This window comes from Pogoniulus pusillus, chromosome 6 (assembly GCF_015220805.1).
Source record: "Pogoniulus pusillus isolate bPogPus1 chromosome 6, bPogPus1.pri, whole genome shotgun sequence".
In the NCBI taxonomy this organism is placed as follows: Eukaryota; Metazoa; Chordata; class Aves; order Piciformes; family Lybiidae; genus Pogoniulus; species Pogoniulus pusillus.
In genome coordinates, this window is record NC_087269.1 from 15,032,531 (window position 1) to 15,056,351 (window position 23,821).

General features: G+C 38.9%; 1 protein-coding gene across 3 annotated transcripts in view; it reads left to right on the plus strand.

Moving 5' to 3' along the window:
* LCOR (ligand dependent nuclear receptor corepressor) overlaps positions 1-23,821 on the plus strand; it is an 87,559-nt gene that overhangs the window by 20,488 nt on the left and 43,250 nt on the right. For all 3 annotated transcript variants that reach the window (XM_064144565.1, XM_064144567.1, XM_064144566.1), the window contains exons 2-4: positions 10,997-11,062; positions 11,478-11,557; positions 21,693-21,825. In XM_064144565.1, coding sequence (XP_064000635.1) covers positions 10,997-11,062; positions 11,478-11,557; positions 21,693-21,825 — 279 coding nt within the window. The remainder of the gene's footprint in view (positions 1-10,996; positions 11,063-11,477; positions 11,558-21,692; positions 21,826-23,821) is intronic.

Here is a 23,821-nt window from a genome sequence, read left to right on the forward strand (position 1 = left end):
ATTGTTTCTGCCTAGAAGTAAGGCAAGCAAAAATTAGGTTTTTTTTTTCTTGGGTTGGTTATTTGTTGTTTCCTTGGGATTTTGTTTTTTTCTCTTCTGTATGCACCTGTGCAGTTGTTTGTATTGCTAGTGAGAAGGGAAGAGTGTGAATAGAAATGTCTGATGTTAAGCAGCCTTTTTTCTGTCCCATGTTGCTGTCAAGGAGCACAAAGTCTTGATGTAACCCGAATTCTAGTTGGACATAAAATTCCTTAAAGAAACTGGGTGTGCCTTCTGGGAAGCACATCTGCAGGCATATTTTATGGAATTGATGATGTATATATGAAGCTAAAAGATCTGTGCATTCAAAGGTTTGCTACATGAAGTGATGACATAGATGACATGACATCACAAGTGAGAGAGATTTGTGAGTTACTTGCTCTTTGTCAGCTATCTTACAGCAGTTTACTGCAAGTGTCTTGTATGTATGTGTAGTGTGTTTTGGTTTGGGGTTGAGTGTCTTTTTCTTTCCTTTTGTTAAAAAGAAGATTCACTGCTCCTTGTCTACACTGAGTAGTGCTCCATCACATCGGGCAATTTCAGTTCACACAGCTTAAGCACCAAATTGTTTTGCTGCCATGATGTTTTGCTACAAAGTTGTCAGCAGCTGTGCTTTTGCTTCTCTGATTTCAGAGGAGCATCAGTGCTTGCAGCTTCTTTAGTGCATAGGCCAAAGTGTGAATGAAGGATAAGTCAGAATATTTGTGCTAGCATTTAGTTCTGTTGGCACAAGAGTAACCATAGTAGTGCAGTTATATCTTCCCTGCTGTATGCCAGAGTTGTCGTTGTGCTTACTTTGTACCATTTGTGCAAATAACCATAAAGCCAGAGGGGACTGTTAGGCTTAATTGTGCTCCCATTGCAATTACACCTTGCATTGTAGGCTCACAAATGCCTCACTTAAGGTGTACTTTCAAATGTGACTTTAGTGATGATAACTTGTCACTATAATATGCTGTGTAGCTAGTATGAATTTTATGCTCCTGTCTTTCAGCATCACAGTACTTTGTGTGCTCATCTGTTTGTTTTGTGGGGGTTTAAGGTGGACATTTTTTTGCCCCTGCCATGCTTTCAGTTAGCCTTTCATATTTCTGTAGCTGCTTGTACTACCCACTGATATGACCTAGGTCATCCTTTCTGTTGAGAGATAACTGAATAGTCCACCTGAAAAAGCAAAGGATCCTTTTCCAGGGTTTCTGGAAAGCCTTCTCAAAAGAGCAAGTGTGCTTCATATTCACTGTAGTTATAATTCAGTTTTCTTTCTGTGGTATAGATTTCTCTCTTCTTCTGTTAGCTTCTTAATCAGGATTTAGCTATATCTGTTAGTGTTTCAGTCAAATAGCACTTCATTAAGTGCTGTATCTTTCATAGCATAAGATTTTTCAGGGTGCTGTTAACTTATTGGAGTCAGAAGACATACTCATCATTGGTGCAGTGAGGTAGTGGCTTATGATGGAAGTTTATTTTAAATGAGGCAGCTTTTACAATCACAATAACAGACAAAAGGCTCTTGGCACTTTTTACCTTAGAGGTAAGCTCAGTATTTTCACCTCTCAAGAAACATTCAATAAACTTTCACAAGCCTATGCTGTTTGATCATCAGATTTTCAGTGAAGGGTAGTACAACTATGTTACATTTTCATTCCCCTTTACAGACTTGTGCCTAGATTTGAAAATTTCTGTAGAGGTGGTGAAAGGGATGTTCATAAGTTGAGATCCAAAAACATGATGCTAATATATTGAGTTAATTCAGTAATGAATGATGATATAACTGACCCCCACTGATAAAGGAAGTGAAACTGAGTCACTACAAGTGTTTGTAAGATCAAAGCTGTGGTTTGGCAGATGCTTTTTTCTGTTTGCACTCTGTGTTTAAATGGATCAATCAGTTTGTACCTGCCTTTTCTGGGCTGTTTTTTAGCTGAATTGTTTCAACTAGTATGGCTTCAGTAGGTGGTTGTGTGTTGCAAACAAAATTATGTGAAGCAGGACTGAGTTGCTGGGGAGGGTAATCCTTCTGAAACAGGACTGCTGTGGATTGTGCACTATAGCTAATACCTTAGCCAGTTTAGTACACACCTCTAGTGTACTTGTGCTCCATGCCAATATGTACCTCTTGAGGCTGGAGTGGAAATCCCTGGTGTCCTGTGTTTCTACATACACAGCTTTGGGGGGCGGAGGCAGGGTTCCTTCATGGTTGAAATTTGCTTGGATCTCTGCTGTACTTAATTGTGACAAGTTGTTGCTGACAGCACACCTGACTCTGATCTGCAGTATGGGCATTACTGTGGCCATGAAATAAAGTGGAGCTGTGAATTGATGTGCTTGGAAATCCTGTCTCTTCTGTGGGAGGTGTTTTCCAGGCAGATCAATTCTGTCCATTGCAAGGCTATTCTTATGCTTGTGCTGCAGGAGGATGGGGTGTGGGGATAAACAGTGGTAGTTAATTAATGTCATCTTTACTTTGCTTGGCAGTGAAGCATTAACAGGTTGTCTCCAACAGGAGAAAAGTTTCAAGGTTTTCGTTTTTCTGCAATAAATAATGCAGCACTGTTGGGCATGGAGAGGAATTGTGTCAAGTTAAGAAATGTTTGGGAGTCTATACAAAAAAATAGTTCATGAAAGTTTTGTGCTACTGAGCTCTCTTATTCATGGCCTATTTGACTATTTTAATCTGTTCATAAACTTTCTAGTTAATTGGTATTGTTTCTTCTACTCCTGAAAGTTGAACTTGGCTGCCTGATGGATCTCCAGAGCTGGAGTTTTAACAAATGAGAGCGCTGTCTTTGAATTGAGATACTGAAAAACAAATGCTCACTTGGATTTGTTGCTTGGGGTTTCAATGTTTGTGGTTTGGTTTTGTTGTATGGGTTTGGTTTGGGTTTATTTAAAAAAAAAAAATTAGATTTTTTTCTACTATTAAGTAAAACCTAAATTTTAAGGATTAGTAGCAAGTTGGTAGTTATTGAAGCTCTTCTGCTGTCATTCTTTGCCATTCTGTGATATTTGTGTTTTTTCTGTTGTATTTTCCTAAACAATAAGATGCTGCAAGTATTTACATGAGAAGATTGCAGTCAGATTCTGCATTGGTGGTGATTAGCTGTGAGGAAAACCAGAGAGTTGTACAGTAAACCCTCCTGATCTTGAGTTAAAATGTAAAACAGAAGCCCAAACCTCCTGACCTGAGCAACTCGCCAGATTAGTGGTGCAGTATCTACAGATCGGAGGATCTTCCCTCCCCCGCAAATCCACATGAAGATTATGGCTCAGTCTGCCAGAGCAATTTCTGTATCTGGAGGTGATGTTGAGACAGCCATCGCAGTCCCCTTGGTGGCTTTTCTTGAATTCTGCTTCTGAAGCTTTTTGATTAGAGCTAAGATGGTTGCAGGCCTTTGTGGAATTCTCTTCTTGTACTGAATCACAAACACACATGGGAGGGCACAAGAGATGGTTCATATTATGCCTTCTGCCTTCCTATACCATGTGTTTTGGCAACATCCTATATACATTGTGATTTCTGGGTTTTGGGGGTGACTTTTCAGTTGTAAACAGTAAGATAATCTGCCAACTGAAGTGTTAAAACAGAATGGGGAGCCCTGTTTTAATTTTCTGTACTGCAAAGCAGTCTGGTAACTCATTCTCTTTGCCTCTCCGTTCCACCCTGTAGTCTCTTAGGAGAGAACTCTTTTCTGTATGAAGGCAGGTATGTTATAGTACTGTAGTTCAAGATTTGCAGTTGATTTTCTGTCATACTTAGCTCATGAACTTTTAATGCCTTGCTGTGCAAGTATGATGTGATATCAGAGAAAATGTGCTTAGACATTTGGAGGAAAAGGTGTTGCTTGGTTGAGAGGAGGGATGCTTGGGGAGAAGACCGAGGATAGGTTCCTGCAGCTGCTCCTTCTTTATTAAAATTACAGACCAGTAGTAGAATTTTAATGAAGGCTTGCAGGATGGATGCTCGGGAGCACTTCTATCAGCAGTGCTTGTCTGCTGCCATAGTAGATGGTTTTGCCCCTCGATTTCTCAGCTTATTGCTGTGGTATGCTGCTGCAAAAGCAAAATGCCTGTTTGACGGAACATGCATCTTGTTTGCTTCTTAACTGCTTCAAACTTCTCTACTGGAGATGCTGTTCTACAGTGAATAAAGTATCAGTCTAAAGCCAAAGGATGAGGGTGGTTTTTTTTTTGTTTGTTTGTTATTTTGGTTGTGTTTGGGGTTTTATTTGTTTGTTTTGTGTAATTCTTGAACTCCAAGGACCTATTTAAGCACCTCAGCAGGTGGAACCTTGTATTTTGTCTTGGGAATATTAGATGTTGGTGAAAAAAGCTATAGAAGAGGTCCATATTGCTAAATAGGACTTGATTTTACCTGTTCTTTTAAACAGTACCTATCTTTATGTCCCTAGTTCTTCAGTATGCATATGTTTGAATCGCTCTTAGAGAACCTGGTTGTTGATATTTAAGGTTCTCAGAAAGTCCTTGGCTTTCCTAAAACATCTGTTGTCCCCAGAGTGGGGATGTCTGCAGTATGTCTCTGAGCAGTGCAGTTTCATTAACAAGAATATGGAAGCATGAACTTTGAAAAAATTGCACACAGCTTTTCCTTTGTTCCCCAGGAAGCTCAGACAAAGTTGGTTGAATTTCTAGTTGGGGTACTTAATTTGGCTCTATTCAGGTGACAGGATCTCATATCACAGGTGGATGGGAGTTTCTTTTATTTTGTTGTATGAATAAAAGAGTATTCACAACTTATAATTATATGTGTGTCCTGAGACTTGGTACATATTAATAACTGTCCTGTGACTATTTTTCCCCCTCCCTTGTTGCTTGGTCTTGCTTTTCTATTAAGATGCCTGTGACTGAAACATTCCAGTTTAATAGATTTTTGTTCTGAAAGAGACAGAATTCCCGAGTTACAGATAGACTGTAGGATTTTTCTGAATTAATTCCTGCTTCAAATCCCATGGCTGTGGATAAATATATCCAATCTTGACCAGAAAATCTAGGCATGAGAAATCCAATAAAAACCTGATGCGATGGTGGTGACTCTTGCATCCTACTAGTTAATGAGACTCTTAATGTGATGAATATTAGTGCTGGGATAAAGTAAAAGGGGAATAGATCTTAGTGGCCAGCCCACACTTTTCTGAACACCTCCACAATCCTAGGGTAGGGTAAGTATTGATCTGGTCTTGGGTTTTCAATTGGGCCTTTTTAAAATTCAGTGTCTTATGTCTGCCCGAGTTTGAGCAGCTTTCAATTTCAGCTGCTGGATCTGGGTACGTCTTTGAGAAGTTGTTTTTCTTGTTCCTGGATGTGTGTTTTGTGGCTATCTTTATTCCCCTCTGTCCCCCTTTCAAAGTAGTGTTTAATTACACTGCTTTGGTCAGCAGCCTTGGTGGCTTGTGCCTTTTGTTGCTGTTCTTCCGGTCTTTGTATCTACTGCAGAAGCAGTGCCTGCTTTTTTCCCAATCACCAGCTGGAGTGGTCAATGGCATAAGGCCAACAACTACTACCTGATGGATCTCAATAGCAGTGGTTTCCTACTGACATCAACATTCTACTTAATTGATTTTTTAAATCTGTTTTCCATGTATTTGGATGATTTCTGTTAGGTGTGGGATTTTTTGGTGTGTGTGTGCATGGTTCTTTTTTTCCCCTCTGTGTTTTTTTTTTGAGGGGAAGGGTCTGGTTGTTTGCTTTTATGGTGTGGGACTTCTTTGTTTGGTTTGGTTTTAATTTTAAGTTATTATTAGTCTTTTTTGCTATCTGGTTTGAGTCAGAATACATTGTGCCAGCTATAAATGCCTTGGTAGTACTCTGAGCTGTTACTTGGTTTTGAAAACCTTTACCAAGTTCTTAACTGTTTTATATTTGACATTTCAAAGAGCTTATTTTATATAGAATCGTAGAATCAACCAGGTTGGAAGAGACCTCCTAGATCATCCAGTCCAACCTATCCCCCAGCTCTAGCCAGTCAACTAAACCATGGCACTAAGTGCCTCATCCAGTCTTTTCTTGAAGACCTCAAGGAACGGTGCCTCCACCACCTCCCCATTGGAATGGCAGCCCATTCCAATGGGAAATCACTCTCTCTGTGAAGAACTTCCTCCTAACATCCAGCCTATACCTCCCCTGGCACAACTTGAGACTGTGTCCCCTTGTTCTATTGCTGGTTGCCTGGGAGAAGAGGCCACCCCCCACCTGACTACAATGTGCCTTCAGGTAGTTGTAGACAGTAATAAGATCACCCCTGAGCCTCCTCCAGGCTAAACAGCGCCAGCTCCCTCAGCCTCTCCTCATAGGGTTTGTGTTCCAGGCCCCTCACCAGCTTTGTCGCCCTTCTCTGGACATGCTCCAGCACCTCAACCTATTCAGACTTTCTCTGTATTCCAAGACTTTTTGAAATTAATTTTTGCTGCAGATGTGTTTTGAGTAACTCTCAGGGAAAGAAATCATCTGTCTCGCATTTAAGAACTGTTAACTTAGAAATGTTAAATGCCATCACTTTGATAGATTTTATTGAATGAGTGTTGAACACTCAGTTTTCTTGAATGCTATTGAGTGTTAATATACTACTCTATTATTACAGAATTTTAAAAAAGATAATAAGCATAGATGCTGCCTCTTTTATCTTTGCTTATTTTAAAGCTCTGTGTGTCTCCTTGCTCTGTTGTAACTCTTCTGAATCCCCTTACCCCTCTTCTGACCTCTCATCTCCTCTTTGTGATTTCATTCTTAGTTGCGTTGTGGTTTAGGAGGGTTTTGGAAGGTTGGCTTTTAATTTATTTTTTTTTTAACAAATAGGTCAGATTCTTCTCTTCCCAACCTCCCCACCCCATGATATTGTTTTCAGACTGTCTAGTAAAGTATTCTGAAGTAGTTAAAAATTTTAAACAAAACATACAGACAGCTCTCCTCTTAGCTGATTTGACTCAATTTCCAGCTTTTTGAGGTTCCTCTTTTAAAGTGCAAATTGCAGTGCATTAGGCTGATTGTTTACTATAAATGAAAGCCAAGGGCTCAATTGTCTTATTTTCTGTTGCAGTTGATCTACAATATCTACTACACCTCGCTACTGCCCTGGCTAGTATTTATTTAACCTATTGAGAACTCCTTTACGAATTGGTATTCACAGTTAAATGGATGTTCACAGATAGGGCTGAAGAGTTGGTCACTGTGTGTGTAGTATTTTATTTTCCCCCTTCAGGGCTATGGCTAAGTTGATTTCTTTAGGAGTTCTTTAACAATTTATGGAATAATAAAGATGAATTGTAGCTCTTTTTTTTCCCTTTACTACCCTCAAAATTATTTGACTTCTAGTTAGTGATACAAGCTTTACTGCTTTGACCAGATATGTGTGTAGATCTGAATTCTGTAGTGAGTATTAAAGTGTGTGTGTGAGCTGTGCTGTCACACAGGAGAAAAGCATTGTTTGAAATGCTAGGCTCTGTCAGTGGCAGTCAGAAATGCATCCCTGTCTCCTTCTGAAGAACTTGCATTCCTGATTTTTAAAGAGGGATGTGCCTTTGGCTAATCCATGTTGCTAGAGATCAGCCATTAAAGTCTTCTCTTGGTCTATCAACTTCTTCCATGAACATTATCTCCAGGAGCCTGGTAGCTACTTAATCATCACAAGTTCTCTCAGTTTTAATGATATGAATATCTGTCTGGATTGTGGTTTATTTTGTGGTCTTTCTTTTTTTTCATTTGTTTGTTTACATCATTGTGGGTTTTTTTTTCTCCGAAGTTTGACATTAATTTGTGTTGCTAAACTGTTGTCTTAAGCTGTTAACCAATTAACTGTAATTTCAATTTAAAGTTATGGCTTAAAATATTCGGTTACAGAAAGAAGGATAAAAATCCTGGGGGGGGGACACAAATAAAATAGTTTCAGTGCAGAGACAAACCTAATGCAATTTGACTATGTCAAAATCTGCATGGTCAGAATTTTTTATTATTTTTCCCCCTAGCTGTAATTTCTACACTTTTTACTCTTAGCATAAAAATAGCCGATTCACATTCTATTTTTTGTTGGAGGACAATTTTAGAGGATGTCTCTTAATTACTGATTTACCTTTAGGATGAATAGCTGTGAGACAGTATGTAACAACCTCTGCAGCAAAAAAAGTTACTCCACCCTTTCTTTAGTACAAAGAGTTTTCTTTGTTCTTTCTGGGATTTTTTTTCCTGATTGTTTTCACCTTCTGAGATAGAGGTATTTTACATGTTGTAAATACTGCATTAAAAAAAAATACATTAAACTTTTCTTCTAAATGATTAGACTAATAGCCAGAAGATATCTGCTTGTATAGGTCACCAGTAACATCATAAGGGTTGAATGTATGGCTGCTTTAACTGTGAGGAATGTGCCTTACAGAAAACTCTGAAATATTTGGATCTTCATCCCTCTTCCTCTCTCCTAATTCTGTTACTCCTGCAATTTTTCCACTGGCCCTGCTCTTCAGCTGCTGCGACCTGTCAGACACTGAAATATAGGTGATGAAAGTATAGAGACAGGAATTTAGTAGAGGCAGCCATGTTAATTTCTGTTCCATTTGAAATGCAGGAAAATATCATCTGCCAAATGGAAAAGGACAATCGGTGGGAAAAGAAATGTTCTTTTCAAGCTTCTAAGAGCAGTGACAATGGAGAGGAAAAAATACTATAAAAAGTAGGCAGCTTCTTTTTCAAGATTTTGTTTTCAATGTATTATGCATGATTAACTGTACAGAGTTGCTCTTTTGGAGTCCCAAATGACTAAATACTACATTGCAGGGTTTATATGTATTTACTGCGTTGCACTTTGTGTTTTTGGGGGGGAGAATAGGGCTTTGTGGCAGTTTTGCCAGTCTTCAGTGTAATTTTTTAATGCATTCATACTTCCCTTATTTGCCTTTTTTAATGTCAAGCATTGCACATAGGATGTTCTGCTGTTGCTATGCAACTGCTAAATCCAATATTTAATATTAATAAAACCCGAGTGGCATTAGCATCACTGAGAACAGTGGGCTAGCAAACTATGATTGTACAATATCCAAGCTGTAAAACTTGGCAGGGACTTCAGTGTGCAATTGCATGCATGGCAAACTGTGGAGCATGAGTCATTGGCAGTTACTATTTTAAGAGTGGTGAGTTTGAGTAAAATTTCTGAGCTTTTCTGTTTTTCATTTGTATATGTAATATACTTTGTTTAAGAAAGAGATGAGGCTGGTTACCTGATTTCCTTGAGATTTCATTTCAGATACAAATTGAGAGGTCACTACCCATGAAACAGTCAGTGTCGTAAACCTATGGGTCAGTACCCTGATTCTCCTATTTTTCTTCTAGGTCAGGTTGGTCGTCCCTTTCCCACTGTTCCTGCCACTTCCTGAAGCCTGAATTGGCTTTTTTTTGGAGGCAGTGCTACTTCTCTGCCTGACAAGGTGCTGTTCCATGGGATGTTTTTTCCACTTTCTCCTTTTCCATATTGTTTTCTGATCTCTCCCTTGTTTCTCTTTTATTCTCTTCACCTCACTATTTTGCCTTTGTGTTGTTGCTTTTATTCTGTTGCTGTTTGTTTGTTTGCATTTTCTGCCTGCTGTTTTCTGAGATTAGATTTTTAATATCAGCCTCTGAGAGATGTTAGATCAAGGCTGATGTTTCACCCCAGCAATGCTTTGACCATCTAAGTATTGTTGCAGGCTGGAAATTCTGTAGGGTTCTGCATCAGATACCTAAAGATGTTAGTGCACTGTCATGCTTGCTGACACCCAGAGGGATGTGTTGCTATTTATCCTTTCCTTTTGAAGGCTGCTGTCCAAAAGAAAACTTTGATATTAGTTCTGTAGTTAGTTATTTTATGTTACTGTTCTTTTACAATGTAGTAATTGATTTCCTTCATAGCATGTGATCATTTATATTTTGACTAGCTTTTAAAAGGACTATTTCATGTAGTTTATCTGCCCCCAGTTACCTATGCAAGTTTCTGTAAATTTGAAACCTTGATTTACTTTTTTAATTTTTTTTGTTCATTTCTGTGATCTCAAAGATTCAGCAAGTAGGAAAAAAGCAGCTGCCCCTACCTATATGCAAACTGTTATTAAACCTGCAATGCAAAATTATTACTAATGTTGGGAAAAAATAAAGTACTTTTTAGTCTTGAATTTTATGGTTGTGTTTGGAATACATTTTTATAAGCAGGTGGAATTTCTCTGTCCTTCAGGTAGCCTTTGTACTTCTCATACTTGCTCTGCTAACCTGTCTTCTCACAGTACTGTGTAGTTAATAGTTTAGTGTAATATTAGTTTAACATTTCCAAATAATGGCAGTGATTTTGGTAAAAGTTTTCCTGCTTTTGGAACAAACTAATCTTGCTTAGCTTTGTTTTAAGTAAAAATCATGGCATTGAAGTAAATCGCACTGTGTATCTTAGATGCAGATCTGTGATTGCAATTTGGTTTCTTAGCGGCATGGCCCTGCTGAATCCCTTTCCTTTCAATTTTATCTCCTCACGTGTAACTCTTCAGGAAACACTGTTTCTAATGTTTGGTGAGATTCAGAAAAGCAACTGAATGCCACTCATGTGGAAGAACATAATTTTTCAATTGAGAACTTGCATCTTGTTTCAGTTTGGAGGCTTAAGCAAGATAATTTCATTTCCTGTAGAAATGACCTGGTCACATTGTTAAACCTACAACTTACTATTTTCTTTTCAAAATGGTTTATTTCAATGTCGTAATGTTCTTTGTTTTTGACCTACCTATTTAGAAAAGTACAGGAGGGGACTCAAGATTGTGCTGTGTGATTTGTTAGTAATTCAGTCATCATGATTGACCCATGCATCTTGTAATACTTAAGAGAAAACACATTGAGCTCTGTTCTTGGAACAGATAAATATAGAACTGCTATTGTGAATATTCTTGTAGTGACGTACTTGATCTAGAAAGCTAACAATTCTTTTATTTGCTTTTAGGGTTTGAAAGTATTCTAGAAGGCCTGTTTGGACCTGGATTATTAAAAGATCTCAGTTTGTTTAAAGGTATTCAATCTCTATGTTTGTGTCTTGTTCTGCATTTCTAATGACAGAAGCAGCCCCAGCTCTGCCTCTAGAAAATGTGTGTTACCGTGGTGATTTGTGCCTTTCTCCCCCCTCCCCCAGGCAGTGCTCACAGTTAGTTTCATATTGGCTAAAATTACTAATGAGTGTGCGTTCATCTTTATGTGGCTGGGAGTGTATTTGGCAGTGCTCAGAAAAACAGATTTGTTGTGCATAGATAAAATGTATACAGTTTGGTAATCTGGGGATTTGCAAAAATGGCCGAAACGAAGCCTGCATCCTCAGAATGCAGGCAAGAATGTTGTGAAACAGGTATTTAATTTGGCATTTCTCTTTTGGCTCCAGTTGTGTCGGGGTTTATGAATATGAAGTAATTTGCTATTCCTCTGATTTACAGACTGTGAGCCTGAAGGTGTTTCTGATTGGTCTTTTGATGAAAATTGTCTTTTCTGCTGCCTGAGAAGAGAAAAAGTGAAGGTAACAATGCAGATGTGTGAAGCTAGTAGGTGTAGGGGAGGGACAAAGGGAGGGAGTTTGCTGCTCCTAGTTAACTGAACATAGAAATTCTGCAACCTCCTACCTCTTTCTCTTCCTTCAGAAAAAGGCTTTCTGAATTAAAATAACACAAGTTAATGAGCAGACTTGCCTCTTCTCTGCAACTTTTTCTTTGTAGTACACGATGCAGATTATCTTTTTTCCTGTTAATGGCTCTTTCTTTTTGGTGTTTTTTTGTTTGGTTTGGGGTTTTTTGAGTTCTTCATAAGAGAGCTTGCTGGGATCATGAAACCCTTCCCAAGGGAGCCAGACTGTGGTTTGTGCATGTTTAGTGTAGTCGTATACTGGGCTTATCTTTGGTATGGAAATGTGGTCCATTTTAACAACCGAGAGTCTTGTTCTGTATCTTGGAATCTCTTTCCCTGTGGGCCATATCCTTTTATTAAAGGGTTTGTATGTATGGTAGATTTTGTACTCTGCTTGTTTACAACCAAGTCAGAGCCTAAACATGGGCAGTTCAGCTTTGCCAACATAATAACCTTGCAGTTTGTTTTCTTAATGAGATTATAGCTGTACATGAAACAAAGGCTGCTGTGCTATATGTGATTGTTGGCCAGCCTGTGTGTTGAAATAATGATTGTTCTATGGCATAGGAAGGAAGGCTCATCTGTCTTGGCAAAACATCATTGCTGGAACTCATAACTACTACTTCTTCCTGCACAATGTAAAATAATATGTGGAGTGGATCTCTGTCAAGCTAAGGAATGAAAGAAAAGCAGTCTTTCCTCTGCAGCAGCTATCATGTGTAGCTGCATGGCTTGTTCATAAAGGAAGTATGTTGTTGACATTGATCATTTCCATGTTGCCAGGTTGTGCTGGGGTTTGTAGTACAGGTTTCGTTAAGGCATGGGGAGGATGGTTAGAAACGCTTGCATTTAGAGTGGATCTAATGCGTATTTCCATTGAGACTGACAGCAGGTAAGCGGTATGTGTGCTTGTGCTGTAAGGAGCTCTGTCTTGTTTTATTTATGCCACCTCAAAAAAAGACAAAATTCCGTGTTTAGCACAGTTCTAGTTAAGCCACTGAACTGATTTGGAAATTTTGTGGTGCAGTCAGACTGGTCGTAGCCCAGGGGAATCCAACAGTGTATCAGCAGATCTTCAGACAGACTGTTTACTTCTCAGTCATCCTCATAGGTCCACAATAACTAAAACAAAGGTCCTGAAAATTGGTAGTGTTAAGAGAAAAACTAAGAACATGAATGTCCACTGTATAGCGTTCTGGTTAGCCTGCAATGGTTGTCTTGTCCTTTTCTAGCTTCTGCAGAACCTTTAGTCAGAAGGTGAGGCATCACTGTTTATATTTTCATGTACTTTGCTAGACACAGTAAAGTGTAGCCTGTGATTGTGAGGATCACTGCAAAACTGGCAATGTATTCCTTATGCCAGTTGTAGTTATCATTTGTGTTAAGGTTCCTCACATGGTTTCTCGTTGTACTCTGGTGGCTTTTAAATGGGCAAAAGTAAAGATGCAAATATGGTCACTTCTGATGTGTTCCACAGTATTTCAGCATCAAGGATCTAAGAAGACTTTAGGATTGTGTGCAGATTCATACAGAACGCAGCAGGGGCATGCATCATCGCTAGGCAAGGGTACTAGGTGAAGGGCAAGGAAATTGTGGGTTCTGAGCATGTTGGAGAAAAATGTGAATTTAGAAAGGCTGTGGGAGTGTCAGTCAGCCACTGTGGGCTTGGGTAGCATAATTTCTATGAAAACAAACCCAAGCAGTTCCTGTCACTTTACACTGCAGTAGCCAGAAGTAGTGGTTTAAACCATTTTTCTCACATCTGACTGATAAACAGGGACAGCAAAAGAGATCTTTGTGCACAAGCTTATTTGCTGTATGGCCAGGGATCACTGACTGGGGGAATGGAGAAGGAGGGTGAACCAGTCCGTTCAAATCGGATTTGTGACTTCTCTGTTAATCCCAGTGATTCTCCTCATGCTTGGCATGGGGCTTCTTTGCTATGTGTAGGATTTTTAATTAGGTTTCTGGGCTGGTTTTCTGTTTTGGTTGGTTGGTTGCTTATTTTTTTCTTCCTGGCTCCCACCCTTTATATCAGTTCGGTCAGGTTAGGGTTTTTTGGGTGTTTGGTATGTTGTTTGGGTTTTGTTTCTTTTATTTTTGAGAAGGGAGAATATGGCTCCCTTTAGTGAGTTCTTGTCAACTGAGAGATGACAGGTGAGGAATGCTTCTTTTTTCCTGTGGGTGCATCCAATTTCTGTGCTGCTGACCGTTGCTAGTGTCATTGCTTGCAATACAGTGTTAGATATGAGCTTTATAGTATGGACTTCACACCACTGTAATTGGAATTAAAACATCAGAAACTTAATTGTTACAAAAAAAGTTTGTAACTTCATTTGATGTTTAGCCAAATTGATAGGCAGTCCTCAACTAACAGACTGAACTAAGTTAGAAATGGTGCTAGTTTATTTGAAACCTCTTCTATTCAACATCTGTACTGATGCCTTTAACTCTTCTTGTTAGAGAATCACAGGCTCAGTCCTCTGTGATTGTAAAATTTGTGCGTTCTTGTGCATAAAGAGATAGCAGTTGTGCTTTCTATGCAACATCCTCCATTCTGCCTTTTTATTATAATTGCTCATGTGCATCCTTTTTACCTTTTTAGGAAAAGGACTGGAGTGGAACTATTTAGGTTTGTGCTTGTACAGTGCTGAGTTACAGAATTAAGAGATGTGTAGTTGACTTTGTAGCTGAAGCAAACCACATACTACAACTGTGTGTGGCTGTGGCAGGCCTTTTATCCAGTGAGTACATCTCTATCAATACTCCTTTTGGATTACTGGAATAAATTAATCAGTGTAGTTGATTTTCACCTTTGAGTTACACAAAGGTCCTACAAGTTCAATTAAAACCTTCAGGGTTTTTTGATTTTTTTTTTTTGGTCTGGTATTCATTGCCATTTAAGAACTACCTGAAACTGAGACCAGTAGTTTTGCTTAAGGAGAATTGAGTTCTGGACTGCAGGCTGCAGATTTGAAGGCCGATCTTAATTTATTGGCAGAGCTGTTTAAGGGAAAAAAAACTCCATTTACTCTCCCACCCATTTCAGTGATTCTGGTTCTTGCTCTTACAAGCAATTGGATTCAATTACATGAATTCTCCAAAGGATGGAGAACTATCTGCTGAAGCATTCTGAAAAGATTAGTTTAGCTGTAGTTCTACTTGCAAATACTGAGCAAATGTATGGATTTTTGGCAGTCAAAATACAAGGCAGTTTTTGATAGAAAAAAATGGATGCAAGCATCTTTGTTTGAAAGAGATGATAAAATACAGAGAAAGTAGGGAGCTAAAATCTTCCCAGACTTTTTGGACCAAATTCAGAGGGTAATAATAATGTAAAGCTTTTTAGTAATTGAAGTTTTTTTTCTTTTATCACATGATACAGAATATACAATTGTTTCAGTATGGTATGATCAGAGAAGTAAATAGTTACCTAAGGAGCTACTACCAAACTGTTAACATGAGTGCCTGTGTCAAGAATGAGTACGCTAATGCACACGAAAGACAAAGGCAGTTAACAGCTCTAGCTGCATACTCATAGTGAGAGGAAGCAGACTGAGTTTACAGCAAAGGGCTACAAAGATGCTGAGGGGACTGGAACATCTCTCTGATGAAGAAGGACTGACAGAATTGGGGCTGTAGTGTAGAAAAGAGCAGGCTGAAGGAGGATCCTGTCAATACTTCAGGGGTTGGTGTCTGGGACCAGGCTTTTTTTGGTCGTGCCCGGTGACAGGACAAGGACTAATGTACACAAACTTGCGCATAGAAACTCCATCTAAATATAAGGAGGAACTTGTATAATGTAAGGGTAATGGAAAACTGGAGCAGGCCACCCAGTGAGGTGGTGGAGTCTCCATCACTGGAGACATTCCAAATCCACCTAGATGTGTTGTGAGACCTTCCCTAGGTGACCCTGCCCAGGTCCCTTTCAGCTGCTGCCATTCTGTGATTCTGTGAGTTATATGGGACCACCCAGTGAATTCTCATCTGGATAGTCTGTAAATGTGGTAATTGTCAGTTTCTTGTGGGTTTTGTCCTTCACAGAGAAAATTTAGGATGGCATAATTTGCAAAGTAGATGAGTTTTTCATTTGTGAAACTTCTCCTTGTAAAAGGTTGTAGTACAGAGAAGACTCATCAGTACAGATTAATTGTAAATTAAGTGTGCTTGACTTAATCTCTTTTCAATTATGGTTCTTAATTTTTCAGTATGACTTGTTAAAGAAACTGATGGAGATGTCATTACAAAAGAAATCTGTCACTCTGTGGTTGTATCAAATGAGGTAGTCATTTGCTCATAGTTGGAGTTTAAGCCTAGCTTGGTGATGGTTTCTGTTTTAGAAAAAAGGTGCAAATAGGTAAGGTCACAAGAGAGTATAGTAAGAGGAGAAACTGTAAAAAGAATCTCCACAGGGAATTCAGTTGACTATATACATTTGGAAAAGAAAGTACTATTGTCTGAAGTGACATAAAACAATTCATGTGTTACAAAGAAAAAGGGAGGTGGGGACATGACACAAGCACAACTAATCTTGTTAGTTGGTGAGTGCAGAACAAGATGGTTAATACCCCTAAGCACATTAACTATTTTATACATATATCCAAGCTACAAAAATAGTAAGAGAGAAAATGACTTCTAGGAGCATATTCTGGAATCTCATGCTCTTGACAGCAGAAGGTTGAGCCTGGTCTTGAAAGTGATCTAAAATTACCTGGACTTCAGTGTAAGGAACTCTAATGATTACTTTAATTGTGAAGAAGTGTGGTAGTGTGCAGCATGCAAAGGAGTAATTTTAAAACTCAGAGTTTCTTGGAAATGATTGGGATATTTTTGAAAGGTTTTGAGTAATTGCTTTACACAAACATCTAAAAGGTAATATCATGCCATTATGTGATTATGAATAGTCATGACAATAGCCTCTGAATCTGGTGTCCTTTCACTATGGAAGGATATAAATAATCAGAAGAAAACTGTGTTAAGTGTCTGAATAATTCCAAAGTGAAGCTACCACTGTCATTTAAAGCATTAACTCATAGAGTAATTGGAGATGGCAAAGGAAATATCAGAGAATTAGTTGAAGTTGCAGAAATCCTATCAGGTTTTTGATGGCTTTAGAGCATGTTTAAGCCAAGTACAGAGATCCTGAGCGCACTGGAAGGTGCTTTAAAAGATTTTAAATGGGTTTCATCACTTAAAACTCAAGCATTTACACTGTCAATTTCAAACTGGCTGGTTTTAAAATAATTTGATATGGAGGCTAAAATCTGAAGAGGTTACTTGTGATAATCTCCAGCTATGTTCAGTAGTAATGTGGGGTTACAGTTTTGCTTTTGCGTAAATGACAGTGTCAGCATATTGCACTAACACTGATTATTTTTTTTCTCTCTGCCTACTATAGATAAGTGATTTTCAGTAGCTATGGATCAGCCAAGTTGAATTTGTTTTTAATTCAATAAATCTGACATTAATCATCTTAATGAGGAAATAATACTGTATCTTACTATAGAAGTATGTATATTCAGTAGTAAGAAATGTCTTAAAACTAAACTATCTGAGTTTTCAGGTGGGGCCAAGCTGGCAACAGTTGTAGATGCTTTAAAGGACATGCTCAGAATTGAAAGTGATCTTCATAAATTTGAGAAATAGGACAGACAAACTTATTTTCTCAAGTAATAAGTTACAGGTGTCTGAAAAGTGATGGCATTATAGAAGTAGTAAACTATTTTAGGGGCTATATTAGGAGAGGCATTTGACTTAATACCTGGAGAGGAAAACTTAGATGCTTGTGAAGCCTCAGCTGTGTGAGGCTTTTTAAGAGTGATGTAAACAAACTGAATAGCGTTGAAATAAAAGCAACAAGAACACCTTGGTCTCAAACAAACAAGAATAGAAGACAGTACCTGATGCCCTTGAGGTTTGTCTGACAAAAAAAAACCCAGTAAATTATTCTCCTTTGCACTGGCTAGGAGTTAAAAATACTGTACAGTCTTAAACTAAATGTTGGAGAAGGCAGCATAGGGATGCTGAAACATTCCCTTCTTAATCACTCTTCCTGATCCTTCTGAGGGGTGGGTGGGAGGCTGGACAATATCCCTAAAGTCCATGGGTTGGCTGGGAAGATATCAGTGGTCTGTGGGAAGCCTCCCTCTGCCTTCTCCATAAAGATGGGCAGGAATTATCCTGCAGTATTCTAGCTTGCGCATGCTTTCTGCTCCATCTGCTTGTGGCCTGTGGCCTAAACATGAAGTTGCCGTTGCCATATCTCTGTAAAATAGCCTGCATCATACCTTTCTCTTCACGTCAGCGGTTTAGCATTTGGAATTGCTGTATCAACATTTCCTACAATGAGGGTCTCAATGAGGATCCAGCACTAGTGCTGACAAGGCTGGGCTGTCCAGGATTACATGGTCTCTCAAGGTCATGCTCTGACCTTGCATTTTGCGAACCTGAGCCCTGCATTTCTAAGGCTCTTTGACTTTATACTGCATATCCTGGTGTACAAAAAGAGCTTTAGCTCTTTAGGAGCATGTGCAAGCCACTCCAAGGATCTTTTCCTGAAGCTAATATTGTTCAGCATAGTGGTACTATATGTTCACTGATGAGATTCCAAGGATGCTCTGGGGTATGGTTCCCACCTGAAGAGAAGCACAGAGAGAATAGACTGAATGCTGTGTTACAAATACTATGTAAGAGTAACTAGTTGGTGTTTTAACAGGGTGATTGTAAGCAATGATGATGCTCTCTAAATATTGATAGAATTCTTACTGCTACCTGCGTGCTGGTGCTGAAGACTTCAGTATGATTCAGGACTGCAGAGTGAGAGGTTAAGACAGAAGTGGATTCAAATAATGGTTGTAACAAATCTTGCCTGTAAATTTTGTCTCATAGTCAGTGCTGTACTGCAAATGCCAGAAAACAGCTGAAGATTTTTTTCTACGCACAAGGTTAAAACTGACTGTCATATATAACTGCATTTCTCTACATTTTAATGTCTTATCATGAGCATTGACAAAAATCGTATATGTACAGAGAGGAATGCTCCTTAGTTTGAGGAATAAGAACTAAATGCTGCCATTGACTTACTGTCCTCTTCTCCTCAGTGCAGATCAAATAATCCTTCATTCAGCCATTCGTTATTGTAAGCCACTTAATTTTTTTTCTGACTGATCCCTTTTTCTTCATTCCTTCTCTATGTAGAAAATGTGCAGCTTTAGAGTTAGCTTAGGTATACCAAACTGTACTCTTTGTACATTACCTTTCTATGAGTAATGTAAAGTACACTTGTTTATTATAGCGAGGCATGCTGCCACTGAACTCGGTTTCCACTGAGTTGCTAGGCTAATACTTATTATGTATTATCTTAGTTGCACAAAGTACTAGGAAGTGCACTGTGTTGGGCAAGGGTTGTTTTTATTTTAGGCTTCTTCAAGAGCTGTAAAGTCTGTCAAAGGTCAGAGTTTCAGATCAGATTAAAGAGGTAATCTTTCCTTCAATTCTGAGTTCTCTGTTTGTCCTTTGAATCAAAAGAAACAGGTCGAGAGGGTAATTTTGCCACTCTGCTGCCTGGAGTAGTATGTCGAGCTCTAGGGCCCTGGCACAAGAGAAAGACATGGACCTGCTGGAGTGAGTCCAGAGGAGGGCCACAAAAATTATAAGAGTGCTGGAACACCTCTTCTGTGAAGACAGGCTGGAAGGTTTGGGGTTGTTCAGCCTGCAGACAAGGTTCTGGAGAGACCTTATTGCTACATTTCAGTGTCTGAAGGGGACCTACAGGAAAGAGATGCTATAAAGGCATGTGGTCATAGGACAAGAGGCAATGTTTTTAAACTTAGAGCAGAGTAGATTTAAGTTGGACCTAAGGAGGAATCCTTTACAATGAGAGCGGTAAAATACTGGAACAGATTGTCCAGGGATGTCCTTAATGCCCCATCCCTGAACACGTTCAGTGTCAGACTTGATGTGGCCCTGTGTAGCCTGATCTAGTTGGAGGCTGGACAAGATGACCTTTGAGGGTCTTTTCCAACCTGATGCAATCTGTGAATCTTTAAATTAAAAAGAAAGCAGTTTGTAAATGCTCAGATACTCCAGTGATTGCTCTAACATGTCTGTGTGCCTAGATTTGCACGAATGTCTGCTTTTAACAGGAACCGATAAGCTCGGTTTACAGTTGTCCTGATAATGCCTAAAAGATAATGAAACTTGGCTCACAATGACTGTGAGTGGCAGGGGCAAACCCTGCATTAAACTTTGTCCGACGCAGAAACACAGGTTCAAAAAGAGAATGCAAATGTATTCTAAGAAGTCTCACTTGAAGAATAACTCTTATGAAAATCCTGGGATTTTTCACCTTCAATATTGTAGTTTTGAAACCCTTTTAAATATCAGAAATGGTACAACTACATTCTCAGTGTGTTCACAAAATGCCAGTGAACCATGGGAGCACTACTGCCGGTTACTACTGGTACAGCTCTACATGGCACAGAGGTGAAGTTTTTGTTACAGTTAACCCATTGGTTTGAATTCATATTCTTTTGAGACTATCTCAGAAGCACTGATCTTTTCTATGGCAGCCTGCAAGTTTGAGAGCAAGCTTGAAGTCTCTCCATCAGTCACACCGTGAGGTCTTTACTTCCACCTTGACAGCAAATGTTACTTGGCTCACCTGCCACCTTTGTCATTGCGCATTCTTCATCTGTAGATTTTGCATCAAACACTATTTTGTCTCTGTACCCTGCCTGAGAGTATCTCCCGTAACTTTCGATGGAGAACTTTTGGAAGCTGCTCAATTACAAATTTGTGTCTGAGGGCCCATGTTGTTCAGGCCAGAGTCCACAGCAGTTCACGTGATTACCCTTTGCATGCAGTTTGTGTGACTGCCGTGTTCATCAATTTACTGTGGGCTGGTTATGTAACCTTGTTTCATTAAATTTCTTGACATGGAAACAATGCAAACTGAGAGTAACTTCTTTTCTTCTGTGAATTCTTAAACTGCCAGTTCTTTCTTTCTTTCCCTTCTAGTCCCATAAGGATACTAGCCTGAAATCAACTTGTATAATAGCAGCTAAAAAAACCAGCTGTAGCTTAGGTATTACGGTAACTGATACTTTGTAAAGGTTAACAAAACAAAACACTCCCTAAATCCAAAGAGTGTTGTGTGTGTGTTCCAGCAGTAGGTAAATATAGGTTACTTTAATACAGCTTAAAACAAAAATGGAGGAAGACAGTTAGGAAGGAGGTTGCTCGCCTAAGGAGGACTAGGATATTAAAGTGAGAGAAATGAAAAACAAGGTGTGTGTCTGGGGGCAGGGGGAATCCAAGCATTTGGAATTCATGTTTTTTTTTTTTAATCCACTGTCTTCCAATTTCTTATATTCAAAAAGAGTAATTATCCTGCTTTGGCAGGGGAGTTTGACTAGATGATCTCTAGAGATCCCTTCTAACCCCTAACATTCTGTGATTTTGTAATTGATCCTAGCTTCTCACACAATTTGGTTACCTGAGTTAAAACACTTGTTTTGAAATATTCTTGTGATAATTCAATTACTTCCAGCTGTAAGAGACAGAACAAATTTTAATTCATTGGGAGTGTTGTAACTTGTTTTGTTCACTTAAAAGTAGCTGTTACTGAGCCTGGTTTTGATCAGTGCTGATCATTTGTTGCACAGTTTGGATGAATGCTGTGTAAATTAAAGAAAACACTTGGTGTTTTTGCCTTCAGTTATTTCTCTGAACTCGAGGTAATAGCCAAAGAATAAATCCTAGATATGAGATTTGCATTCAAATATTGTAAAATATCTAAATCTTCTCCCTCGTTATAGACTCTTACTTCCCACAATACTATGAAATCTTACAGGCTTCTACTGCATTTACAACAAAACAGGACAAAATGCAATGTTCTGCAGCAGTCAAAAATGAAGTTGTGATTTCAGTAGATCCAACTCTGTGCTGTATTTAGTAGACTATTCAATGCCTAAGGAACTTTATTCATTTTGGAGTAAGAAAGATCTTACAAATATTAAATATCTTTGCAGGAACACTTAGTCAGTCTGGATGAGCCAGCCTCGGAAGCTGGACAAGAAGCTCTGCTTAGACAAGAGCAAGCAAAAATCATTCGTTTTGAAAGGCAAGCGGAAGAATTCCTCAATGCAGTCTTTTACAGAAAAGGTTGGTTTGAATGGGGGGGAAATGGTGTATCTCACTGCTCTTTTTGCATGCAATGCAGGTGTCAAAGATCTGACGTTCAAGTTGTCACTGTGTGTTCAATATTGTTTAGTCATCTTATATATTAGTAGTAAAAATTGACTCTCAAATACTGTAGCACTAAAACAGTTGGGGCTTGGGACAGAGGAAGAGTGTAACATATTTCGCTCTAAATCAAATCTCTCCATGAGAACACTGATTTTTTTTGCACTCTTGGAGGAATGAGTCACATCTTACCCAGCAATGAACTCCACGTTTAGGTGAGCAGGCTGTTTGGAAGGAGGGACACGTGGCAGTGGGGTTTTTGTTGTTTGTATTTGGGTTTTCTGTTGTTAGTTTATTGGTTTGGGATTTTTTTTGTTTTGATTTGGTTTTGTTTACATTTTAATGGGATCTGTCTTAATGCAGTTTTTCTTAAGGTCCAACAGTCTTCTCACTGTGGTCTGTAGCAATTATCCATCCCAGCAACTCGCAGCATAAAATGCTGTTGAAATGGTGCTAAGGGAGAAATAGAATTCGAAGCATGATCAGCAAAAGAATTGGAATATCAGTACTGTAGAATGCGTGAAACAATAACAGTAGATCAAAACGCTCTACATCTCTTCTCTGCTCTTAGGAAGGCAGAGAAAAAACTAATTTCGTTGTTTTCTGCCCATCTGAGAAACAGGAATCCAGAGGTTGCTTCCAAATGCACCCTGAATGAAAGCACAGTGTACTTATCGGTCTACCCATGTGTCAGAAAATCTGCCAAATCAGTAATTCCAACCTGTCGTCTGGGGGAAACGCGAGGCTTCAGTTCAACAAATGAGAAATTGCTGTAGCCAGTCCTCAGCCCTTTCTCCTGCTGACCAAAATATTTAAAGGTGTTTTAAGTAGATAACAGTTATCTTAGCCTTTCTTTATGACTGGAATAAATACAAACTATGTGTTATGATGTATTGCATAAAGTATAAAAGCATGCAGGATGGTAGGAAGGATAGCTATTGCATTACTAGTGATAGTTCAGATAATACTTTTACTCCAGGTCTTCCTTTTCAGTGTTTTGGAGGTTTTCCTTATTTTTTATTATTAAGGTCTCCTTTTGCTTTTTCAAATTTATTGTATCTCTCTTTAAATCCAGGAGGAGTTAAGAAAAGAAAAATCTAGAGAAAATACATTTTTGTCCATATTACTTTCCTGGTGAGAGTTACAAGAAAATGAAGTTCCATTACTTCCGTGTCATTTATTAAAGACTTTGTACCCATGTGCATGTCTTTACTAGAAATGCATACTTCCTTAAGTGCTGAAAAGCTATTGGCAAATATTGCAGTGTGCTAATGAGGGCTTTAACACTTTGTCCATGGTCAGATACGCAGAATGAAGACGATTAAATTACTTCACACGTCTAAGCATCTTTGAGAACTTTTTTTAGTACATTCTTGGCTTTCCTTCCTCTGGCGGAGCTACACTTGGTGCAAGAGTAATAAGGGAGGGGAAGAAGCCTGACAGGAAGTCAGTTCTGAATCCTTAATGCATCATTGTCAAGCTTGGCTGTATTTAGATCGCTTGAAAGATTATTCTAAGTCATGCCACTGCCATAAGATCCCCAGGCACTGTCATACCAAAGAGGGCAGAAAGAAAGTTAGAACTCTGACGTTGCAGAGATGCTTGGCTCTCCTGGTTTCATGCCAGCAATTTGTATGTTCCTTTCTTTCCATCCTCACTGCCAGTAACATTTGAAGCTGGTATTTTGCAGTCGAGGCAGACTAGAGAAAATGCAGATGTTCTGCAACAGATGCCTGTTGCATGTCCAGGATATGCACTCATGCACTTAACACAGGTAATTAGCAGGATTGGCAAGCTTTCCAAACTGCTTTACTGTCCTGGAATCTTAGCACTTTCTGCTTTGTGCCCGTGGTATTTCCTTCGAAAAGTGATACTTGCCATTGAAAGCAGAGTGGTAGTACCTAATTGTCCTACC